The 23,907-nt window shown below is 41.8% G+C and overlaps 1 protein-coding gene across 1 annotated transcript in view; it reads left to right on the top strand.

The window, feature by feature from the left end:
• Window positions 1-4,690: 4,690 nt before the first annotated feature.
• armc2 (armadillo repeat containing 2) overlaps window positions 4,691-23,907 on the top strand; it is a 30,399-nt gene continuing 11,182 nt past the window's right edge. The window contains exons 1-14 of the mRNA XM_021612562.3: window positions 4,691-4,855; window positions 7,253-7,563; window positions 7,670-7,742; window positions 7,926-8,100; window positions 10,356-10,518; window positions 12,840-12,919; window positions 13,666-13,785; window positions 16,244-16,428; window positions 16,618-16,720; window positions 18,053-18,276; window positions 19,063-19,208; window positions 19,597-19,696; window positions 20,457-20,793; window positions 22,161-22,283. Coding sequence (XP_021468237.1) covers window positions 7,352-7,563; window positions 7,670-7,742; window positions 7,926-8,100; window positions 10,356-10,518; window positions 12,840-12,919; window positions 13,666-13,785; window positions 16,244-16,428; window positions 16,618-16,720; window positions 18,053-18,276; window positions 19,063-19,208; window positions 19,597-19,696; window positions 20,457-20,793; window positions 22,161-22,283 — 2,041 coding nt within the window. The 5' untranslated portion in view covers window positions 4,691-4,855; window positions 7,253-7,351. The remainder of the gene's footprint in view (window positions 4,856-7,252; window positions 7,564-7,669; window positions 7,743-7,925; window positions 8,101-10,355; window positions 10,519-12,839; window positions 12,920-13,665; window positions 13,786-16,243; window positions 16,429-16,617; window positions 16,721-18,052; window positions 18,277-19,062; window positions 19,209-19,596; window positions 19,697-20,456; window positions 20,794-22,160; window positions 22,284-23,907) is intronic.

The following is a 23,907-nucleotide window of genomic DNA, read 5'->3' as shown; positions in this document are numbered from 1 at the left end:
GGGATCATAGCTTTCACCTGGATAGTCTATGTCATGGAAACTGCAGGTGTTCCTAATGTTTTGTACATTCAGTGTATGTTATTAAAAACTTGCACAATCTGGAATCACTGGATTCTCTTAAGAACCAATTAAGAGGATTTAGGTGAAGAGTACGCTTCAGAGAATACATTCTAAAACATGCTGTAACACATTTTAAAATAGTCCATTGGCTACATTGATCAAATGCAAAATTAGACCAGAAATATATTCCACTTGTGACCGATGTAGACAGGCTCCTTCTACTTTATTGCACATGTTCTGGACATGCCTGAAATTGATTGATTTCTGGAAGCCATTTTTTTTTTTTTTTTTTCCAAGGTACTGGAGAGGCCTATAGAACCTTATGCCTTTGTTGCATTATTCGGAGTGGGACCCTGGATACCATTCTGAACAGTTATATCGGCAATATGCTAGCATTTATTACTCTTATTGCTAGACGTGGAAAGATACATTTCCTCCTACTTTTAGCTATGGATAAAGGAAGTCTTCCAGCATCACAAACTAGAGAACATGGGCTTTTCAGTTAGAGGATCAGCAATAAAATGGTATCATATCTGGCAACCTTTCTTATCTTTTGTAGCTAATTTCATAACTCCATAAAGTAACCCAAATATGAATGTGTATCACTATTTTTTAATTCCTTTCCATTTTTGTTTGTTTACAATGCATTAGGAAAGTATTCAAACCCCTTGACTTTTTCCACATTTTGTTACACTCATCCTTATTCTAAAACTGATCAAATATATTTTTACCTCAATCTACAAACAATATCCCATAATGACAAAGAAAAAACAATTTTTTACAAATTTTGGCAAATATAAAAAATATATAAAAATGGAAATATCACATTTACATAAGTATTCAGACCCTTTACTCAGTACTTTGTTGAAGCACCGTTGGCAGCGATTACAGCCTCGATACTTCTTGGGTATGACGCTACAAGCTTGGAACACCTATATTTGGGGAGTTTCTCCCATTCTTCTCTGCAGATTCTCTCAAGCTCTGTCAGGTTGGATAGGGAACGTCGCTGCACAGCATTTTCTGGTCTCTCCAGAGATGTTCGATCAAGTTCCAAGTACATTCAGAGACTTGTCCCAAAAGCCACTCCTGCGTTGTCTTGGCTGTGTGCTTAAGGTCGTTGTCCTGTTGGAAGGTGAACCTTCGCCCCAGTCTGAAGTCCTGAAGAGCTTTTCAACCAGGATCTCTCTGTATTTTGCTCCGTTCAGCTTTCCCTCGATCCTTACTCGTTTCCCAATCCTTGCTACTGAAAAACATCCCCACAGCATGATGCTGCCACTACCATGCTTCACTGTAGGGATGGTATTGATCTGGTGATGAGCGGTGCCTGGTTTTGCTTGGCATTCAGGCCAAAGAGTTCAAACTTGGTTTCATCAGACCAGAGAATCTTGTTTCTCATGGTCTGAGTGTCCTTTAGGTGCTTTTTGGCAAGCGGGCTGTCAAGTGCCTTTTACTGAGGATTGGCTTCCATCTGGCCACTCTACCATAAAGGCTTGATTTGTGGAGTGCTGCATAGATGGTTGTCCTTCTGAAAGGTTCTCCATTTATGAATGATGGAGGCCACTGTGTTCTTGGGGACCTTCAATGCTGCAGAAATTTGTTGGTACCCTTCTTCAGATCTGTGCCTCAACACAATGTCTCTGACCTCTATGGACAATTCATTTCGACCTCATGGCTTGTTTTTTTTGTACTGACATGCACTGTCAACTGTGGGACCTTATATAGACAAGAGTGTGCCTTTCCAAATCATGTCCAATCAGTTGAATCTACCACAGGTGGACTCAAATCAAGTTGTAGAAACATCTCAAGGATGATCAATGGAAACAGGATACAACTGAGCTCAATTTCGAATGTCATAGCAAAGGGTTTGAATACTTATGTAAATAAGGTATTTTTTTATAAGAATGCTTTGGTTTTCATTTTGTCATTATGGGGTATTGTGTGTAGATTGATAGGAAATGTTTTATTGAATCCATTTTAGAATAAGTCTAATGTGAATACTTTCCGAATATCTGTGTGTTTCAAAACTGTAATTTTATGTCATGCCTGTTCATTTAAAGTCTGGTATTGGGGAGGGGCTCCAATGGAGTATGGAAGGTTGGGGTGGGGTCTTTAAAATGCCAAATAAAAACCCATTGATAAAAAAAGACTGCTGTAGCTGCACATCGGCGGGATGGGGAGGCCCCTATAGTTCAGACAGACAAGATATCAGCAGTTTTCTATTGTATTCATCACATGATGCCTGCAGGTTGCACTGTCAGTACCATTTTGGCAATTCTGTAAAACAGGTTTTGCTATGAGAGTACATTAGAGTGAGAGAGAGCGAGACAATGAGAGAGTGAGAAAGAAGAAGGCATGGGGATGGGGTAAGAAAAATTAGGGGAGAGACAAACATATCAGAACAGGGAAAGGAAGGAGAGTAATGGGAGAGCGCGAGAGAGCGAGAACTTACATTGGGGTCCTGGACTGAATAGTGATTGAGGAGAGAGAAGCTCCTCTCATCTAACCTCCATGTCAGCTGTGTGTTTCCTCTATTATACTGAGCTCCTGGCCCTGAGCCGGTTGCCAAGGAGATGCACCACCTTCAAGGAGGACGAAAGTACTCGCAAATCAAGCCATTTCTTCATCACTGTGACGTGGACAAGTTAAAACTGTGATGTGTCTGTGGTGGGAGTGTGTGTTTACTGACTTTTCGAGCTGTTCTCTTCTTTCTATTAATGATTACTGCTACTGCTCCCAGGCCATATCAGTGATATACACTTTGACTGTAACGGCCTCCTCCACTGCTCACCATGTTAGTGCCAACTGTCCTATTAGTATGTTTCCCCCTCCCTTAGTGACAATAAAATTACAGAGACCATCCTCCACCTCCCATTGGCTGGGAAGCGCCATGGTGATGCCCTCTGATTGGGCATACCCACCATGCACTCTCATCCAATCAGGCTCACTGTATCCATGAGAATGAAGCATGTAGGGCTATTTAAATCCAACAAGAGAGACACAAAATTGCTCAGATGTACATTTCTACTTTGGGAAAAAGCAGGGGGGAAAGGTTTGCGAGTGGACGAACGTTGCAAATCTAGACAGACCTGATTGCTGCAAAGTGATCGACCCATCTTCGGGGTTAAACTGATCCAGGGTGAAGCGTGAGTTGAATGAATGAAAGCAGCGTACCAATGCATGTTTTACTCTTCTATCCCTCTACCCTAAGTTTGTTTATGAATATTGATAGAACTCTATCCCTCACTTGCACTCATGCCTCCTTTGCCCTAAATGAAGCTGTGGCAGTGAACAGAGACTGAACGGTGAAATTGGGTGGACAGAATGAACTAAAGCTGGAGGTCTTTTCTCCAGTGTCAGGGCTATTGGTTGTTCATGCCACAAGAATGTTGTACGAAAATACTTTACATCTTGCAGAGGAGCAGCGTTCGAAAGCAAAGCACCGGATGAAAAAGTCGACCTAATCCGTGGCCATTTTGTGTTCGCTCTTTTGTTATTTTAACATCACATTTTCACGCACCACAAAATTGTGTCCAAATGTTCTCCTGCCAGATCAGCCATTACGATCATTTCGAGATTTGTTTTCATTGAATTGAATCCAACAATATCACCTGCAACATATGCCGTAATGGTGACCAACATTTTTATATGGACTATGGAAACACCTTTAAATCAGATTTTATCCACATATTTTTAGCAATTTGAATGGATTTCTACAGCCTTATTTTATTATTTGTATTTCTATAAACCTTGACTGGAAATAAAAGGTATAAATGTCAAAAAGAGTTAATACACGTTTACATAATGGCCAAACTTAAATGTCTGTGGCAGACTGAGACAGTCTAAGTCTTTAAATACTGTATCTGTACTCTAAGTCAAGCTTTACCAGTTTTCTATACTTAATTATGCGCATAAGCGTCAGTTTAATGTGCCAGTGAGAAAGAGGAGATGGTTGATTCATAGCGGCCGACACATTAATACTGATTTTTTATTTAGCCAGAGGGTGTATTTGTATAATTTATGGATCCCTGCCAAAGCAGCACCTACTCTTCCTGGGGTCCAGCAAAATTAAGGCAGTTTAATCAGGAATCAGGGCAGCCTGTTCAGTTGAAAGCCTGCTCATTCTCTTAACAACAACTCAATGGATGGTTATTGTTATAAATCAATTCCTCATTCTGAATACTAACCAGAATGTAATGTCGGTGGGATGTGGAAAATGTAGTTGGCTATTGGTTTAAACAGTTTACATCTGGGTTTAAAGCATTTAAAGCAATGGGAAGGACATATAAAAAAGATAACAATGTGACAAACACAATGTCCATTTTAAAGATAGCTTAAATACAGAGCACCGTTTCATTTAATGACAGATGAGGAAAACTGACATTTCGGCAAAAGTTCTCTAATCTAGAAACCAATTCAACACACAAAATTGGTTATCATCCCTGGTTACAGGTAAAAATGATTATTCAGTGATGTATGACATGATAGCCTATGTGATGGTGTGACGCAACTGACTTGTTAAAATGTCATGCTTTTTTTTGTCAGTTTAGTGAAAAATGCAAATGTTGTACCGAAAAAACGGTGGAGATGTTGAGGGACTCACCTCGACTAATGCTGGACACAAACTGACGGTAAGGCTCGTGCCCGAGACTCGACGACGTCAGGCAGTCGTTTGCCTGCAACCTCTACAAACTCACTTGCATCAAACTTGAAAAGCAATGCATTTCCCTGTTTGGCTGTAGCTATAAGTGTCGTCTCTAAATCGGACATTCATTTTAAAGGTGATCACCAGTAGACGGTAAGTTTATTTTAGTAATAAGAATTCAACTTATTTTAATTTCCAAAATCTGCCAGCTGATGCTAACGTTATCCAAAGCATTTGAACTGGCTAGCATGCTAGCACGCTTGGTTTTTGACACCTCTCCCGAGGTATTTAGTTTATGATACCAATTCACGGTGAGTATTCCTGGTAGTGTTATCGGTTGAAAAATTCAGAGTGTATCATAGATTAACATTTCATTTGTTCGTTTCTGTACACAATTTCTGTTACTTTTTAGCCACTCCGGTTTGTTGTCACTAGTCAAACGCTTGCTACCTCCGCTGTTCTCGGTTACCATGGTTACTTAGCGAGGACGCGCAGGCTTTCTCATTTACAACAAGCCACTGTAACTCTTCATGTCAGTACAGTTTTTTTATGCCGTTTTGCTTGCTTTACTCAGATGCATTTTTGGTGCCTGTTTCTGCAATGGCTTAACATACTGTGTTTATTATTCACCCATATATATATATTATAGATATATATCATATATCATATATATATCTCATATATCATATCATATATATATCATATATATACAGTGCCTTGCGAAAGTATTCGGCCCCCTTGAACTTTGCGACCTTTTGCCACATTTCAGGCTTCAAACATAAAGATATAAAATTGTATTTTTTTGTGAAGAATCAACAACAAGTGGGACACAATCATGAAGTGGAACGACATTTATTGGATATTTCAAACTTTTTTAACAAATCAAAAACTGAAAAATTGGGCGTGCAAAATTATTCAGCCCCCTTAAGTTAAATACTTTGTAGCGCCACCTTTTGCTGCGATTACAGCTGTAAGTCGCTTGGGGTATGTCTCTATCAGTTTTGCACATCGAGAGACTGAAATTTGTTCTCATTCCTCCTTGCAAAACAGCTCAAGCTCAGTGAGGTTGGATGGAGAGCATTTGTGAACAGCAGTTTTCAGTTCTTTCCACAGATTCTCGATTGGATTCAGGTCTGGACTTTGACTTGGCCATTCTAACACCTGGATATGTTTATTTTTGAACCATTCCATTGTAGATTTTGCTTTATGTTTTGGATCATTGTCTTGTTGGAAGACAAATCTCCGTCCCAGTCTCAGGTCTTTTGCAGACTCCATCAGGTTTTCTTCCAGAATGGTCCTGTATTTGGCTCCATCCATCTTCCCATCAATTTTAACCATCTTCCCTGTCCCTGCTGAAGAAAAGCAGGCCCAAACCATGATGCTGCCACCACCATGTTTGACAGTGGGGATGGTGTGTTCAGCTGTGTTGCTTTTACGCCAAACATAACATTTTTGCATTGTTGCCAAAAAGTTCCATTTTGGTTTCATCTGACCAGAGCACCTTCTTCCACATGTTTGGTGTGTCTCCCAGGTGGCTTGTGGCAAACTTTAAATGACACTTTTTATGGATATCTTTAAGAAATGGCTTTCTTCTTGCCACTCTTCCATAAAGGCCAGATTTGTGCAATATACGACTGATTGTTGTCCTATGGACAGAGTCTCCCACCTCAGCTGTAGATCTCTGCAGTTCATCCAGAGTGATCATGGGCCTCTTGGCTGCATCTCTGATCAGTCTTCTCCTTGTATGAGCTGAAAGTTTAGAGGGACGGCCAGGTCTTGGTAGATTTGGAGTGGTCTGATACTCCTTCCATTTCAATATTATCGCTTGCACAGTGCTCCTTGGGATGTTTAAAGCTTGGGAAATCTTTTTGTATCCAAATCCGGCTTTAAACTTCTTCACAACAGTATCTCGGACCTGCCTGGTGTGTTCCTTGTTCTTCATGATGCTCTCTGCGCTTTTAACGGACCTCTGAGACTATCACAGTGCAGGTGCATTTATACGGAGACTTGATTACACACAGGTGGATTGTATTTATCATCATTAGTCATTTAGGTCAACATTGGATCATTCAGAGATCCTCACTGGACTTCTGGAGAGAGTTTGCTGCACTGAAAGTAAAGGGGCTGAATAATTTTGCACGCCCAATTTTTCAGTTTTTGATTTGTTAAAAAAGTTTGAAATATCCAATAAATGTCGTTCCATTTCATGATTGTGTCCCACTTGTTGATTCTTCACAAAAAAATACAGTTTTATATCTTTATGTTTGAAGCCTGAAATGTGGCAAAAGGTCGCAAAGTTCAAGGGGGCCGAATACTTTCGCAAGGCACTGTATATATATATATATCATATATATATATATATATATATATATATATATATATATATATATATATATATAATCTGGTTATATCATATATATATATATATATATATATATATATATATATATATATATATATATATATATATATATATATATATATATAGTAAATAGCTTTTGTGAATAATGAATAGGTTTCCTCATCATTTCACCGCCTCTTCCTCTTCAGTAATACACCCAGGCAAAACCCACTTCAGTGATGAAATCATTCTCATAAAGTAATTCTCCTGACCTCATCCCTGGTCCTGCTGGCAACAACCATCACAAAATGTCTTCTTTGGAGAGGAAGCGTGAGAAACACAGCCCTTTCACCCTGAACCCTGACCCTCGGAGGAAGACCAGCGCAGAGATCGTCACCGAGGCTAGGCACTCTCTGAGGACCCTGCGCACCCAGCGACCTTTTACCCCTCGAGACAACCACAGACAGCTGTTTGGAGAGACCTCTCGAACCCAAGACAGTCGACCTCCCTCTACATTCAGGTTAAGGATCTGGTTAAACACCCTATATTATAACCCCCCTAGCAGTAGTCTAGTGTCACATCCATACAGTGTACTGAATGAACATGGTCTTTTTTTCTTCTTTCAGCCTCTACGCTCGGAACTTTGAAGCGCCAGACTCCAGACCGGGTTCTGGAACTCGCCTGTCACCTCTGGAACATGTGGGTTCTCCTCACTGTACATTTCATATCCTCACTCTTGTACAGTACATTCATCTTTGTGTATCCTTGTGAACTTGGGGGTCTTGGAAAGCCTTAGTGTATCGTTCTGATCAGCTGAAGACAACACACACTAATTCAGTGTTTGGTCCCTTTAATGATGAAGTAATGTTTATGGCCTACCAGAAGCCCAGGTTGCCAGTGGCCCAGGATGAGGACCCAGATCCCGTCAGCCCCATGGCCCTCCCCAAACCCCCCTCTGACCCCCTGGAGCTGAAGAGGGGGGCGGTGGGGGCGAGGGCACGCCTTTTTAGAGCTGGCTCTCTGACAGCACTCCCACCTGTGGCACGGCCAACAGAAGGTAAGGAGAGATGGAGAGAAAGGAAAGAGATGAAGAGCGAGGAAAAAGAGGGCTGAGATGTAGTTTTTTGTATTTTATTAGGAAGTCTAAGAAGGGAGAGACAAAATTGCAAAAGCGATGGAGAGATTGGAGGTGATATAAACACACACACATACAGTTGAAGTCGGAAGTTTACCTACACCATAGCCAAATACGTTTAAACTCCGTTTTTTTTTTTTTTTACAATTCCTGACATTTAATCCAAGTAGAAATTCCCTGTCTTAGGTCAGTTAGGATCACTACTTTATTAAGAATGTGAAATGTCAGAATAATAGTGGAAAGAATGATTTATTTCAGCTTTTATTTCTTTCATCACATTCCCAGCAGGTCAGAAGTATACATACACTCAATTAGTATTTGGTAGCATTGCCAAACGTTTCGGGAAGTCTTCCACAAGCTTCCCACAATAAATTGGGTAAATTTTGGCACATTCCTCCTGACAGAGCTGGTGTAACTGAGTCGTGTTTGTATACCTCCTTCCTTTCACATTATTTTTCAGTTCTTCCCACAAATGTTCTGTAGGCTTGAGGTCAGGGCTTTGTCATGGCCACTCCAATACCTTGACTTTGCTGTATTTAAGCCATTTTGCCACAACTCATTGTCCATTTGGAAGACTCATTTTGCGACCAAGCTTTAACTTCCTGACTGATGTCTTGAGATGTTGCTTCAATATATCCACCAAATTCTCCTTCCTCGTGATGCCATCTATTTTGTGAAGTGCACCAGTCCCTCCTGTAGCAAAGCACCCCCACAACATGATGCTGCCACCCCCATGCTTCACGGTTGGGATGTTGTTGTTCGGCTTGTAAGCCTCCCCCTTTTTCCTCCAAACATAACGATGGTCTTTATGGCCAAAAAGTTCTATGTTTGTTTAATTATTTCTCCAAAAAGTATGATCTTTGTCCCCATGTGCAGTTGCAATCTGTAGTCTGGCTTTTTTTATGGCGGATTTGGAGCAGTGGCTTCTTCCTTGCTGAGCTGCCTTTTCAGGTTATGTCGATATAGGACTCGTTTGACTGTGGATATAGATGCTTTTGTACCCAAATCCTCCAGCATCTTCACAAGGTCCTTTGCTGTTGTTCTGGGATTGATTTGTACTTTTCGCACCAAAGTATGTTCATCTCTAGGAGACAGAACGCGTCCCCTTCCTGAGCGGCATGACGGCTATGTGGTCCCATGGTGTTTATACCTGCGTACTATTGTTTGTACAGATGCGGTACCTTCAGGCGTTTGGAAATTGCTCCCAAGGATGACCCAAACTTGTGGAATTCTAAAATTTCTTGGCTGATTTCTTTTGATTTTCCCATGATGTCAAACAAAGAGGCACTGAGTTTGAAGGTAGGCCTTGAAATACATCCACAGGTACACCTCAAATTGACTCAAATGATGTCAATTAACATATCAGAAGCTTCTAAAGCCATGACATAATTTCCTGGAATTTTCCAAGCTGTTTAAAGGCACAGTCAACTTACTGTATGTAAACTTCTGACCCACCGGAATTGTGATACAGTGAAATAATCTATCTGTAAACAATTGTTGGAAAAATGTCTTGTTTCATGCACAAAGTAGATGTCCTAACTGACTTGCCAAAACTATAGTTTGTTGACAAGAAATTTGTGGAGTGGTTGAAAAATGATTTTTTAATGACTCCAACCTTAGCGTATGTAAACTTCCCACTTCAACTGTATATAGAGAGAGTTGCATGTTAGGGTTTTTTAAAGCGAGGGGGAGATAGAGGGATGGTTGCAATAAGCAAACCATTAACACTATTATTGTAAGTAAATATCTCAGCGCGTGGCCTGCTAGTCTTTTTTTTTATTAAACCATGTTTACAGGCAGAAGGCTGGAACAGCGCTTCTCCCAAAGGGAAATGAATGGAGCTATTCACAGGAGGACATTATACCTGCTTTACATTACCACTGGGGTGGTTGAGGTGGAAAGCATAATTCACTGTAGCTGGTTGCCTTGGGGTTTAGTCTTCTTTTTTTGCACATTTGCTTGCTGTCATTCCTTACTTACTGTATTATAACGCTTTTGGGAAAAGCTAAAATGACTGTAAAATTGGGTTATTTGTACATTTTCTAAACATCAATTTTCTAATCTTTCACCAAATCAAAACACAATATCTGAAAAGAAGATGAAAACGTTAAGGGGTGTTCAGAATTAACACTAGTATCCAGTAACTATAATAGCTCTTAATTGTACTGTGTTTGTAGTAAGGGAGAGTGTAAATTCAGTCTCCAGCCCAGAGCAGAGAGAGCTGTCAGCTAAGGGAAGAGGCAGGAGAGCCCTTTATGTTGAGCCTACTGATCGAGAGAGGAGAGACAAGGATAGTGGAGGACCCTCGAAACCTGCCCCACCCAGGACCAACAGTGTAAGGTACTGTATGCCTGTACATTTCTCTACATTTCACTCCTTGTTCTCTCCTCATATCCTCTCTATTCTCGTCTCTCTTTTTTCCATATTTTTCTTCTTGAATTTTTCTTACTGTTTTACTCCTCCCATTTCTCTCTCCTCCCTCTCTCTCTCTCCCCCTTTCTCTCTCCCCTCCCTCCATTCCTCACCTTGCCTCTTTTTTGACCTAGGTGAAAGTAAGCGAATAAGTGTAGATTTATTGGCACACAATGGATTCCATGTCACCAGTACTGCATAGTGGTGAATTATACCTCCTATTCTTACATTTCACATCCCCGGCCCTTGGCCTGGACTTTAACTACGCACCCCACATCCTCTGCTTTCTCACTCATTTTGGTTCTCAGAATGCCTTCATGTTTATTCAAGGTATTTCATGAATTTCTCCTAAGTGTTATAAAATATTATATAACCTTTTAGCTACCCCCATCTAGGCCTAATAAGTCAACCTCATTATTCAGGTCAGGTATCTGTCTTTAAGCAGGATTTCCCAAACTCTGACTTGGGGCCTCCCATGGGTGCACATTTTGGTTTTTGCCCAAGCACTAGACAGCTGATTCAAATAATCTTAGCTGGATATTGGGTTGATTTGAATCAGTTGTGAATCAGTTGTGTAGTGCTAGGGCAAAAACCAAAACGTGCACCCATGGGAGGCACCAGGACCGAGTTTGGGAATCCCTGGTTTAAAGGGATCCTAGTTTCCTGACCCAAACTACCTTCTCAGCTAAAGCCCTTCCTAATAAAATAGGTATATCTATCTGTTATCACCATCACTGACTGGTCAGCCTTATACCTCCACAGTCAGTAGAGGCTAGAACACTGTTTCTTTCTACCGACCTCATCAGGAGAATGTCAGTTACGTAGGCATAACTCCAGGCGTGAGAACGGGCCTGTCATTAAAATCCATCCTTTCCATCGATTAGCTATAGCTGCTGGCGAACAACCATTGAAACTTTTACTTAGAAACCAAGATCTCCACAGGTTTACTGAGAACCAAAAATCCAAGCCAGGAATCCTTTTCAGAACGTAGACCAACCCATCTTAGAGAGAGGGGGATAGAAAGCGAAAGAAAAGGGAGAGTGAGGGTTTGAGCCAGGGGTGAGAGCGAAGGAGATTGATATAACAAATTGATCTACAGAGTGAAAGATTTAAAGTTGGAGTGTGTAGTGCATGCTGAAGAAATGGAAAGAAAAGTGAGTGAGATGAAGAGTGAGAGATTAGACATTGGCTGCTTCTTTTTCTCCAATAAGCCTGGGCTTTATAGCTCCAAATGGATGTCTATTAGATTTGGGTGCCCATCTGGGCATGGCTGGCAGCAGCATAGCAGTGTCTCTGCTGGGACTGACTGACTGTCTGCTGTCCATTGGCTAGACCCTGCCCAGGCCCAAGACACAGATGAGATCATGTCTCTGAGAATGCACTATCACACACAGAGGCCCTATTATCAGGCCCTAATCCTATCACACAGACCCCATGACCCCTCTCTCCCACTCTCTCTTGCTCCCTCACTCTGTCTCTCTCTCCATGTGTATTTGTGCATCTCCCTCTTTTTCTCTCTCTCTGAAATGTAGAATAACATTCACCTCTGCTCTCGGGGCTTGTGTTTCCTGATCTAGTCTATGCCCTGTGAACCAGCCTCAGTACTGTCCGTAAGTCATCCAATAGATGCTTTAGCCCTTGAGGGAGTTTTAAGTTCCATGCCCAATTTTACTTATAGTAGGGACATTATAGCATTGTCAGGATCAATTTGAACATCAATGACAACAAACAGACAGTGAACGGGAACAGTGCAGATTAAAACAGCATGTTATGGTTGTTACTGTCTGTTCTCTAACTGAAACTGACTGGTGAGTAAAGTCACATGAATGGCTTTACACAAAGCTGTGGTCTGAGTTCTTGTTGCAATGGGGACACCAAGTGGTGGCTGAAGGAACTGGTCACATATTTTATTTGACCTTTATTTAACTAGGCAAGTCAGTTAAGAACAAATTCTTATTTTCAATGACGGCCTAGGAACAGTGGGTTAACTGCCTGTTCAGGGGCAGAACGACAGCTCGGGGATTTGAACTTGCAACCTTCCGGTTATTAGTCCCACGCTCTAACCTACCGCCCCATGTATCTAGCAATACAACCAGTTGTTTCCAAACTACAGTATTATGCACTGTGAGTGACCCATCTTTGAGAATGTCTTACATCTCAGTTAACAATAGTTAATCAGCCAAGACCTAATAGGTTCTGAGCCACCATTTTGGTAAAGACATCTTGTGTGTGTTTATGTCAAATTGCAGTGGACTCAGGTTCCATGGTGGTGTTGACTCATCTATTAGACCAGGCAAAGGAACAGGAGCAGGAGCCGGGGCCGGAACAGGTTAGTCCTGATTCACTAAGTGAATACTAGCTTAGTTCAATAGTTTACTGAACCATACAGTTCTAACTGTACGTTAGGATCAACTAAGGGCTTATATGTCCAGCAGCGAACCAACAGAGCCTGCGAAGGTAGCCTACACCAGGCCAATTGTTAAACCTATTGTTAAATCTACCATCCAGGTTGGTTGGCTGTAGATGTGTGTGTCACCCTGACTTTGAAGGATGTTTTATTTTATTTGAGCTTAAATCAAAGTCATAGTTGGTTTGATGTCTACATACTGGTTGAGGATATATTAAGCTGCTAAATGAAAAGAACCAAGAATGTAATGTTAATCTCATCTCCAGCATAACCACCTTTCTTTCCTCTCAACTGTGAGAGCTTAACAGTGTGTCACACTTTGATCATGCATGGTGTTGTTGCTGAAAGGCATCACTCACACACTTTCTGTAAGCAGCAACTAATGGCTGTTGGTCTGTAGCCACCACTTCCTGAACCACCACTGCACCAGGCAGCCAGGCATACAGATATGCAAATGTTCACACGCACGCAAGTACACACATAAATCAGAGGAACTATAGATGCGAACGGTGACCTTTCATTACCGGCATTAAACTTCCTGGAGAGCGATTTATTTTAAGAAGCTGAACTTGTGAACTATACTCAGCCCTCTTGCACCAAGTTGAGCTTTGAGGCATTAATTGTCTGTTTTTCTGTCTTCCCTTTTCGTCTCCTTGTTTCTGTGTCAGAGTTAGGAACAGAGTTAGGCAACGGAGACAGACCAGCCAGCCAGGAGGCTGAGGACGAATCAGTGGTGTGGAATGTTAAGATTTTCCCTCTGTTGCAAGAGCTGGAGTCCATCGTTGCAGGTAGTGTTCTGTTTGCTATGAATGAACCCCAAACAAAAGTACAAACAGATGTTAGTCACATAACATTCTTCTCAATATAAGACAATGATAATTGGACAGTGTTGGATTGCAATTCTTTCCCTAATGCATCTATGTTGTCCTGTACAAAAAGCACCTCTTTCGTAAATGCACAAATAATTTAGACTTTTTGCGAACTGGGCAGATATTGTGAAAACAGGACTGAAATTAAGTTTATCCTGTGATTTGAATATACGGAAGTTTCTTATGTGCTATTCAGCTGATTTCCTTTTCATGCTAATATGTAAGTTAATAAAAATAGATCAGTGTTGGTAGAAAAACACACACATGAAAAAAGTTAACACGGAGCCATTTTAACGGTTGAAGAAAGCAAAACAAACTAGTGTTGTGTTTGGCATCCCTTCAGAATTCTCCTAGTTTGACTTTGCAGTCTGACTACCGCAAAATGAATTCTAGGTCTGTAAATATTTTAACACTTTTGAAATATTTATTGTACCAAGTACCTCCTGGCTCATGCATTTCAGATTGCCTGTGATATTGCAATATGTTGAGTCGAGTGTGTGGCCAACCTTTCTGGAAAGAGGAAATTGGCCATATTTTTTAGACAGAAGGAAAACATATATATTTTACCTGGAAAAGCACCCCACCCTCTCTTTTCCTCTCAGTAATGTACAGGATGTTAATCATGCATATTCACTGGGGGCCAAATCCTAACATAAGATATGTGTGCATAACTCATAACTCTGTGTGCATGTGAATAAATGATGCATGTCAGTGGTATATTTGCCCAAATACAGTGGGGCCTAAAAGTATATAGTCAGCCACCAACTGTGCAAGTTCTCCCACTTAAAAAAGAAGAGAGGGCTGTGATTTTCATCATAGGTACACTTCAACTATGACAGACAAAATGAGAAAAAAAATCCAGAAATCACATTGTAGGATTTTTAATGAATTTATTTGCAAATTATGGTGGAAAATAAGTATTTAGTCAATAACTAAAGTTTATCTCAATACTTTGTTATATACCTTTTGTTGGCAATGACAGAGGTCAATTTTTTCTGTAAGTCTTCACAAGGTTTTCACACATTGTTGCTGGTATTTTGGCCCATTCCTCCATGCAGATCTCCTCTAGAGCAGTGATGTTTTGGGGCTGTTGCTGGGCAACATGGACTTTCAACTCCCTCCAAAGATTTTCTATGGGGTTGAGATCTGGAGACTGGCTAGGCCACTCCAGGACCTTGAAATGCTTCTTACGAAGCCACTAATTCATTGCCTGGGCGGTGTGTTTGGGATTATTGTCATACTGAAAGACCCAGCCACGTTTCATCTTCAATGCCCTTGCTGATGGAAGGAGGTTTTCACTCAAAATCTCACGATACATGGCCCCATTCATTCTTTCCTTTACACGGATCAGTCGTCCTGGTCCCTTTGCAGAAAAACAGCCCCAAAGCATGATGTTTCCACCCCCATGCTTCACAGTAGGTATGGTGTTCTTTGGATGCAACTCAGCATTCTTTGTCCTCCAAACACGACGAGTTGAGTTTTTACCAAAAGGTTCTATTTTGGTTTCATCTGACCATATGACATTCTCCCAATCTTCTTCTGGATCATCCAAATGCTCTCTAGCAAATTTCAGATGGGCCTGGACATGTACTGGCTTAAGCAGGGGGACACGTCTGGCACTGCAGGATTTGAGTCCCTGGCGGCGTAGTGTGTTACTGATGGTAGGCTTTGTTACTTTGGTCCCAGCTCTCTGCAGTTCATTCACTAGGTCCCCCCGTGTCGTTCTGGGATTTTTGCTCACCGTTCTTGTGATCATTTTGACCCCACGGGGTGAGATCTTGCGTGGAGCCCCAGATCGAGGGAGATTATAAGTGGTCTTGTATGTCTTCAATTTCCTAATAATTGCTCCCACAGTTGATTTATTCAAACCAAGCTGCTTACCTATTGCAGATTCAGTCTTCCCAGCCTGGTGCAGGTCTAAAATTTTGTTTCTGGTGTCCTTTGACAGCTCTTTGGTCTTGGCCATAGAGGCGTATGGAGTGTGACTGTTTGAGGTTGTGGACAGGTGTCTTTTATACTGATAACAAGTTCAAACAGGTGCCATTAATACAGGTAACGAGTGGAGGACAGAGGAGCCTCTTAAAGAAGAAGTTACAGGTCTGTGAGAGCCAGAAATCTTGCTTGTTTGTAGGTGACCAAATACTTATTTTCCACCATAATTTGCAAATAAATTAATTAAAATTCCTACAATGTGATTTTCTGGATTTTTTGTCTAATTTTGTCTGTCAGAGTTGAAGTGTACCTATGATGAAAATTACAGGCCTCTCATCTTTTTAAGTGGGAGAACTTGCACAATTGGTGGCTGACGTAAATACTTTTTTTGCCCCACTGTATGTCTAAGTTTACATATTTTTCTTAATCATGTGCCTCTCCTCAGGTGGATCCGAGGATGCCGTGGAGCGGCTGTGTGACGCTTGTGACTGTCTCCATGGCGCCCTGGCAGAACAAGGCATGCTGGGCCGGCGTTGCAGGAAGAGAGCGTGGCTTCTTAGGGCGCTGTTCTGCCTCATCGACCTCAATTCCGCCCAACTCAACCTGCAGCTCGCCAAACTCACCCTTGAGGTGAGTACAATCAATGTCATCATGATGATTATATTTCTCCCATCTCTTCCTTGCCCTAATACTCAACAGTAGTTTAAACAGACCTGCCCTTAGTTAGCTTTGTTGGGTGATATCCTTAGTACAAAGCAACAGCGTAAAGTTCCTGGCTTTTATGTTAGAATTATTTTTGTCTTATAACTTGTTGTTCAGCTGAACGTCAGTGGAAAAAACCTGCTGAACATCTGTAAACTCATCTTCAAGATCAGCCGCAGTGAGAGCAACGATATCCTCTTCCAGAACAACTCCATCATAGGTAACACATTGACACACTTAACAGTATGTGTGTATAATGTTAATTATATACAGTGCCAGTCAAAAGTTTGGACACCTACTAATTTTATTATTTTCTACATTGTAGAATAGTAGTGAAGACATCAAAACTATGAAATATCATGTAGTAAACAAAAAAGTGTTAAACAAATCAAACCTTTGACAGCTTTGCACACTCTTGGCATTCTCTCAACTAGCTTCACCTGGAATGCTTCTCCAAGTCTTGAAGGAGTTCCCACCAATGCTGATCACTTGTTGGCTGCTTTTCCTTTACTCTGCGGTCCAACTCATCCCAAACCATCTCAAATGGGTTGAGGTCAGGTGATTTGTGGAGGCCAGGTCATCTGATACAGCACTCCATCACTCTCCTTCTTGGATAAATAGCCCTTACACAGCCTGGAGGTATGTTGGGTCATTGTCCTGTTGAAAAACAAATTATAGTCCCACTAAGCGCAAACCAGATGGTATGGCGTATTGCTGAAAAATGCTGTGGTAGCCATGCTGGTTAAGTGTGCCTTTTTAATTCTGAAAAAATCACAGACAGTGTCACCAGCAAAGCACCATCATACCTCCTCCTCCATACTTCACTGTGGGAACCCCACAGGCAGAGATAATCCGTTCACCTACTCAAGTCTTCCTTTCCTGTGGCAGTCCTCATGAGAGCCAGTTTCATCATAGTGCTTGATGGTTTTTGCGACTGCATGTTCAAAGTTCTCGAACGTTTCCAGATTGACTGACCTTCATGTCTTATTAAATAATGATGGACTGTCGTTTATTTGCTTATTTGAGCTGTTCTTGCCATAATATGGATTTAGCCCTGTTTGGTAAAAGACCATCTTCTGTATACCACCCCTACCTTGTCACAACACAACTGATTGGCTCAAACGGATTAAGAAGGAAAGAAATTCCACAAAGTAACTTTTAAAAAGGCACACTTGTTAATTTAAATGCATTCCAGGTGACTACCTCATGAAACTGATTGAGAGAATGCCAAGCTGTGATCAAGGTAAAGGGTTGCTACTTTGAAGAATCTCAAATATAAAATATATTTTGATTTGTTTAACAATTTTTTGGGGTTACTGCCTGATTCAATGTGTTATTTCATAGTTTTGATGTCTTCACTATTATTCTACAATGTAGAAAATAGTAAAAATTAAGAAAAACCCTGGAATGAGTAGGTATGTCCAAACTTTTGGTTGGTACTGTATGTTTGAATGTTGTTTTTATCTGTGTATGGTTGTATTAAAAGCAGCTTGTGTTGTGAGGTTGGAGTGATGTGTGTTAACAAGTGTGTGTGACTTTGTATTATGTCCAGATTCGCTGCTGTGTGTGCTGCGCTGTGAGGATGTGTGTGTGTCTGGGGAGGCTGTGTTGTACTGTGTGGGCACTCTGAAGTTCCTCTCAGGGAACTCTGCCCTCCTCAGGCTCCTGTTGGCCAAGGACTGTGTGGGTGTGGCCACCTTGCTCATACAGAAGCTCCACCCACTGTCCCAACCTGACCACACTCAGTTCACCATCGGAGGACACATCCATGTACAGGTGAGATTGTAGAAGATACCCCGAACCAGTTACATAAACACTATGGTAAAGGCCCGGTAGAGCTGACTCCAAATCAGTCAAAGGCAGTTTTTTTTAGCTAAGTTCCTCGACATTTGAAGAACAACTGGACAGTTAACTTTTCAGTTTAAGTTTTAAAAAAATTTAACAAAGCAAAACATTAAAAGGAACAAAATGTGAAATATTCAGTTTTAAGGAACTTCTCATTTCTGGTGAGGGTAACTTTTTAATTGTCCTATTCCTGCTATTAGGAATTATGCTTTTGTTCCTGTCTGCTGCGCCATAATATTCTGATTTGTTCGGGCCATAACACACACAGCTCTGCTCCACAGTACAGTATGTTTCATTCTATAGAAAATCACCACTTAACGTCTTCAATCTGATTAACTGATTAAGATAACATCCTCAGTTAGAGTTTAGCAGATGATTTGATATGAAATGATACGCGGCGGCCTGTCTGGCTGCTTGTTATGCTGTTGGTAGTCAGAGGGAACTGAGAGTGTTGTCATTTCAGCGCTACTGCTGGCAACGCTCTGTGTAGTGTTGGAAATCAGTTTCCTTCACGATAGAGTGATTTATAGGGTCTTTGAATAACTTCCGCTCCTTCTGTCAAAAAGGCTGAAGATTACTGGAGATATTGTTACATCAGGTGCAACTGGCAAAGACCATCTACAATAAATCATCAGTTCTCTTGGTTCCGCTCTCATCACATCGCCATTGCCTCACATGCTCTCTCGCTCTTTCTCTCTCCACTTCTGACCCTTGCAGTTGACAGCAACCCTGAGGAACCTGGCTGACCTCCCCGAGTCCCGCCCCCTTTTCGTCTCCCACGGCACCCTGGCAGAACTGTGCCTGGTGCTGCGCCATCACCACGGAGACCAGGACATCTGCACCAACATTGCCAGGGTGTTCAGGTAACACACACACACTGTACATCTAAAACCTCTCAAAACTTACATTCAACTGTTTCATTGTGGGTGGGACAGTACAGTCCTCATGCCATTGGACATGGTGCATGTTGTGCATTTCTTTTTAGTCTGTAAACATGAAGTGATGGTTAAATATGTCTCAAAGACTTTTCCCAACTTCATCAGCCACTCTGAACTGTTATTCCTCATTAAAAAAACACATTTACAGTTATAATATGAATGAACAGTTCACTATCTCAGTGAATGATTATAAAACCATGTAGCACTCCCTTTTTCCACATCTAATGCCAATAAAACCAATCCCTCTAGTAAAACAGTCCAGTGAGAGTCTATCTGGTCAGTGTTATTTATTGTCCCTCTGTCTGTCCTCCAGTAAACTGTCCTCCTACTCTGAGTGCTGCCTGGTTCTGGCCCAGACCCCGGGCTGCTACACACTATTTATAGAACTGTTGAGCAAACACCAGTGGAAACAGGTGAGCCCTGTCTGTGTACTGTGGTATAGGAAGCAGATTAGCCTATTTACTCCCAGTGTTTATACTGTTCATCGACTAAGCCTGTTTACCTTGAGCAAGTTGTTTATGTACTCCAAGTCCCAGTACATTTACAGCAGTGTGTGTGTGTGTGCTTTGACTTTAATTAGCGTCCCAGGAGAAATTGAGGAAGTCATCCTGCCCTTCCTGAGGGAGACGGGGTGGGGAGGATCTAAATCACCCAGGGAATAAACAACACACAGCAGGGGAACTAACACACACACACACACACACACACACACAGTGGGCACACACATGCTAGACACAGTAGATATCCCCCATTAATACACATAGACACAGGGTTGATCACGTTGTGTCCTAAATAGCCCTTTGACAGGAGAGCCTGTACAGTACAGTACAGCCCAGTCCATCCCAGCCAGACTTGCCAGTCAGCCCAGCCAGGACTAGGGTAACTCTAGGGCAATGGGAAGGATGTTTGTGACACCCACTTTAGGGGAGGGGCGGTATGCGATTGAGAAACAAACGTGGTGGTATACATTTTCTTCTGCTTTTGAGGTAATTTGTCGGTCCTTGTCGCTGTGGTAGGAGAGATATTGTAAATGAATGTAATGCCATATCTGATGTGAGAAATGACTGTGTTATTCTCTGTAACCAAGGTATGTGTTTATGTGGATAACACACGCGAACACACACTACACTGAAACACATTCAAGCCCCCTCCCTCTGTCTCCCCTCCACACAGGACCTGGTGGTGCGTCTGCTCTTCACTCTAGGTAACCTAACGTCTCGGAGCAGTGAGGCCAGAAAGCACCTCTTCACGGCTGAGGGATGTATGTCCGTGCTCCTGGGGCTCTACCACACCTACCACGGGAGGTGGGACCCACCGCCCGCACACACACCCCGCACACCTCCAGCCAGGGACACCTGTAACCCCTGCACCCCTTTCTTGGGATGGTGGGAGAACAAGGATGTGCTGGTGAAGCTGGTCAGGGTACTGGCTAATATGTCCATCCACCCTGCAGTGGGACCGACCCTGGCAGCTAACACAGACCTAATACACTACCTGCTGAACACACTGGGTGAGTTTCAGCACTTTGAGGGTAATGTAAGGCTGAAATATGACCCCATAATCTTCTCATAACATCCCCATAATGTTCTCATAATGTCTCCATAACATTACCATAATGATCCCATCTCCATATGGTCCCTGGTTGTACTGAATCTTTCTATTCACTAGGGTCAGTAAGTTAGCTAACTAGCTAGCTAGCGCTCAAGACAGTAGTACTTTATTTGTTTAGCCCTGAGGTGCTCCGTCACCAGATTAATAAAAATGTACAAACCCTTTATAATGTAAAACTCTGTACAGTCAGTCCTTGTTTGGTACCACAGCTTCCTGTGTGCTGGGAACAAGTGACAAATATCTAACATCTATTTCATTTTTCCATTTCTCGCCTTCTTTCTTTCGATTTTTTTTGTGCACATCCTTTTTCAGTTTGGGTCCTTTTTGCAGAAAAGAGCCAGAGAGAGCAGAATGTTCTGTTCTCTTGAGAGCCTGGGGTTGGTTCTTGTGAAACTCCTAGGTGGTTAGAATGGTTTCAGGACTGACTGACTGGTATAGGCCATGTTCAGGTGGGTGTGAAATTTTTAGTTTCTCAACTGTGAGCTCTTATCTTCCGCCTCCCTCCCACACACTGTACTGTACGTGACTGGGTATGGGGAGATGGAGAGAGAATGACAGAGAGAAATAGAGGGCCATATGCAGATGGTGGTAAAGACAAAGGTATGGACATTTGAAGAAAGAGAGGGTGAGTGTGAAACAAAGTAAAGAAAGAATGGGAAAAATAGCAAAACAGAAAGTAGATTGTGAGAGCCAGACAGACCGAAGATATGTAGTTTTTCCCTTTCTGATCCGCACTGGCTGTGGACATAAATCAGGCATTTCAATAATATCCTGTTTTGATCACAGTTTATGATGCATGCTGCTTTACATTTTAGAGAGAGGAGGAGAAATTCTCCACCACACTAAAGGGCCTTTCCAGTCAGACCCAGAAACGAAACACGCACTATGATGCAGGCACCGGTTGACACTCAGTACGACCGCAATATCTGTGATATACAGTATGACCGAATAAGCAACATCTGCTTCAAAATCCAGAGCACATTCTGTTTTTAACCGCTTGCATCTTTTTCAAATGTTCTGCACAAGTTCGTTGGAAATGATACCCACATTTATTGGGTACATTTCCTGCAGATAACATGTGAAGTGAATGTTTCATATTCCATAGATACTATTTTCACACTTTTTACTATAACTGCCTTCATTTGACCTATATATTCTGTTCTTGCTGTGCTGCAGAGAGCCTCAACAGAGATATTTTTTCAACAGTAAATGCATCCAATGTTTTAATTCTCCCTGCTGTAAAGTGTGTGTGTGTGTGTGTGTCAGAGCTCAGGTCCATGCAGGAAAGTGAGGAGCTTCTGGTGAACGTGGCTGCCACCATCAACAACCTGTCCTTTTACCAGGAAGACAGCTCAGTGGTCAGAGACAGAGGACTCACTGTCGCCAAGTGTAAGAGAGTGAGAGTGTGTTTGTGCGTGCTTGCGTGCGTGCGTGTACAGTTGAAGTTGGAAGTTTACATACACCTTAGGCAAATATATTTAAACTCAGTTTTTCACAATTCCTGACATTTAATTATAGTAAAAATTCCCTTTCTTAGGTCAGTTAGGATCACCACTTTATTTTAGGACTGTGAAATGTCAGAATAGTAGTAGAGAGAATGATTTATTTCAGCTTTTATTTCTTTCATCACATTCCCAGTGAGTCAGAAGTTTATATACACTCATTTAGTTTTTGGTAGCATTGCCTTTAAAATGTTTAACTTGGGTCAAACATTTCGGGCAGCCTTCCACAAGCTTCCCACAATAAGTTGAATTTTGGCCCATTCCTCCTGACAGAGCTGGTGTAACTGAGTCAGGTTTGTAGGCCTCCTTGCTCGCACACGCTTTTTCAGTTCTGCCCACAAATGTTCTATAGGATGAGGTCAGGGCTTTGTGATGGCCACTCCAATACCTGAACTTTGTTGTCCTTAAGCCGTTTTGCCACAACTTTGGAAGTATGCTTGGGGTCGGTGTCCATTTGGAAGACCCATTAGCGACCAAACTTTAACTTCCTGACTGATGTCTTGAGATGTTGCTTCAATATATCCACATAATTTCCCTTCCTCGTGATGCCATCTATTTTGTGAAGTGCACCAGTCCTTTCTGCAGCAAAGCACCCCCACAATATGATGCTGCCCCCCTGTGCTTCATGGTTGGGATGGTGTTCTTTGGCTTGCAAGCCTACCCCTTTTTCCTCCAAACATAACGAAAGTCATTATCGCCTAACAGTTCTATTTTTGTTTCACCAGACCAGAGGACATTTCTCCAAAAAGTACGATCTTTGTCCCCATGTGCAGTTGCAAACCGTAGTCTGGCTTTTTTATGGCGGTTTTGGAGCAGTGGCTTCTTCCTTGTTGAGCGGCCTTTCAGGTTATGTCGATATAGGACTCGTTTTACTGTGGATATAGATGCTTTTGTACACGTTTCCTCCAGCATCTTCACAAGGTCCTTTGCTGCTGTTCTGGGATTGATTGCACTTTTCGCACCAAAGACAGTGTCCTTCCTGAGCGGTATGATGGCTGCGTGGTCCCTTGGTGTTCATACATGTGTACTATTGTTTGTACAGATGAACATGGTACCTTCAGGCGTTTGGAAATTGCTCCCAAGGATGAACTAGACTTCTGGAGGTCTACATTTATTTTCTGAGAACTTGGCTTATTCCTTTTGATTTTCCCATGATGTCAAGCAAAGAGGCACTGAGTTTTGAAGGTAGACCTTGAAATACATCTCCAATTGAATCAAATGATGTCAATTAGCCTAACAGAAGCTTCTAAAGCCATGACATCTTTTCTGAAATTGTCCAAGCTGTTTAAAGGCACAGTCAACTTAGTGTATGTAAACTTCTTTCTTACCCACTGGAATTGTGATACAGTGAAATAATCTGTCTGTAAACAGTTGTTGGAAAAATTACTTGTGTCATGCACAAAGTAGATGTCATAACCTACTTGCCAAAACTATAGTTTGTTGAGTGGTTGAAAAAATGAGTTTTAATGACTCCAACCTAAGTGAACTTCTGACTTCAACTGTATATACAG

Source organism: Oncorhynchus mykiss, chromosome 8 (genome assembly GCF_057628025.1).
Source record: "Oncorhynchus mykiss isolate SJ-2025 chromosome 8, ASM5762802v1, whole genome shotgun sequence".
NCBI classification, from domain to species: domain Eukaryota; kingdom Metazoa; phylum Chordata; class Actinopteri; order Salmoniformes; family Salmonidae; genus Oncorhynchus; species Oncorhynchus mykiss.
The sequence above is the reverse complement of the archived record's forward strand: the minus strand, read 5'-3'. Positions and strand labels throughout refer to the sequence as shown.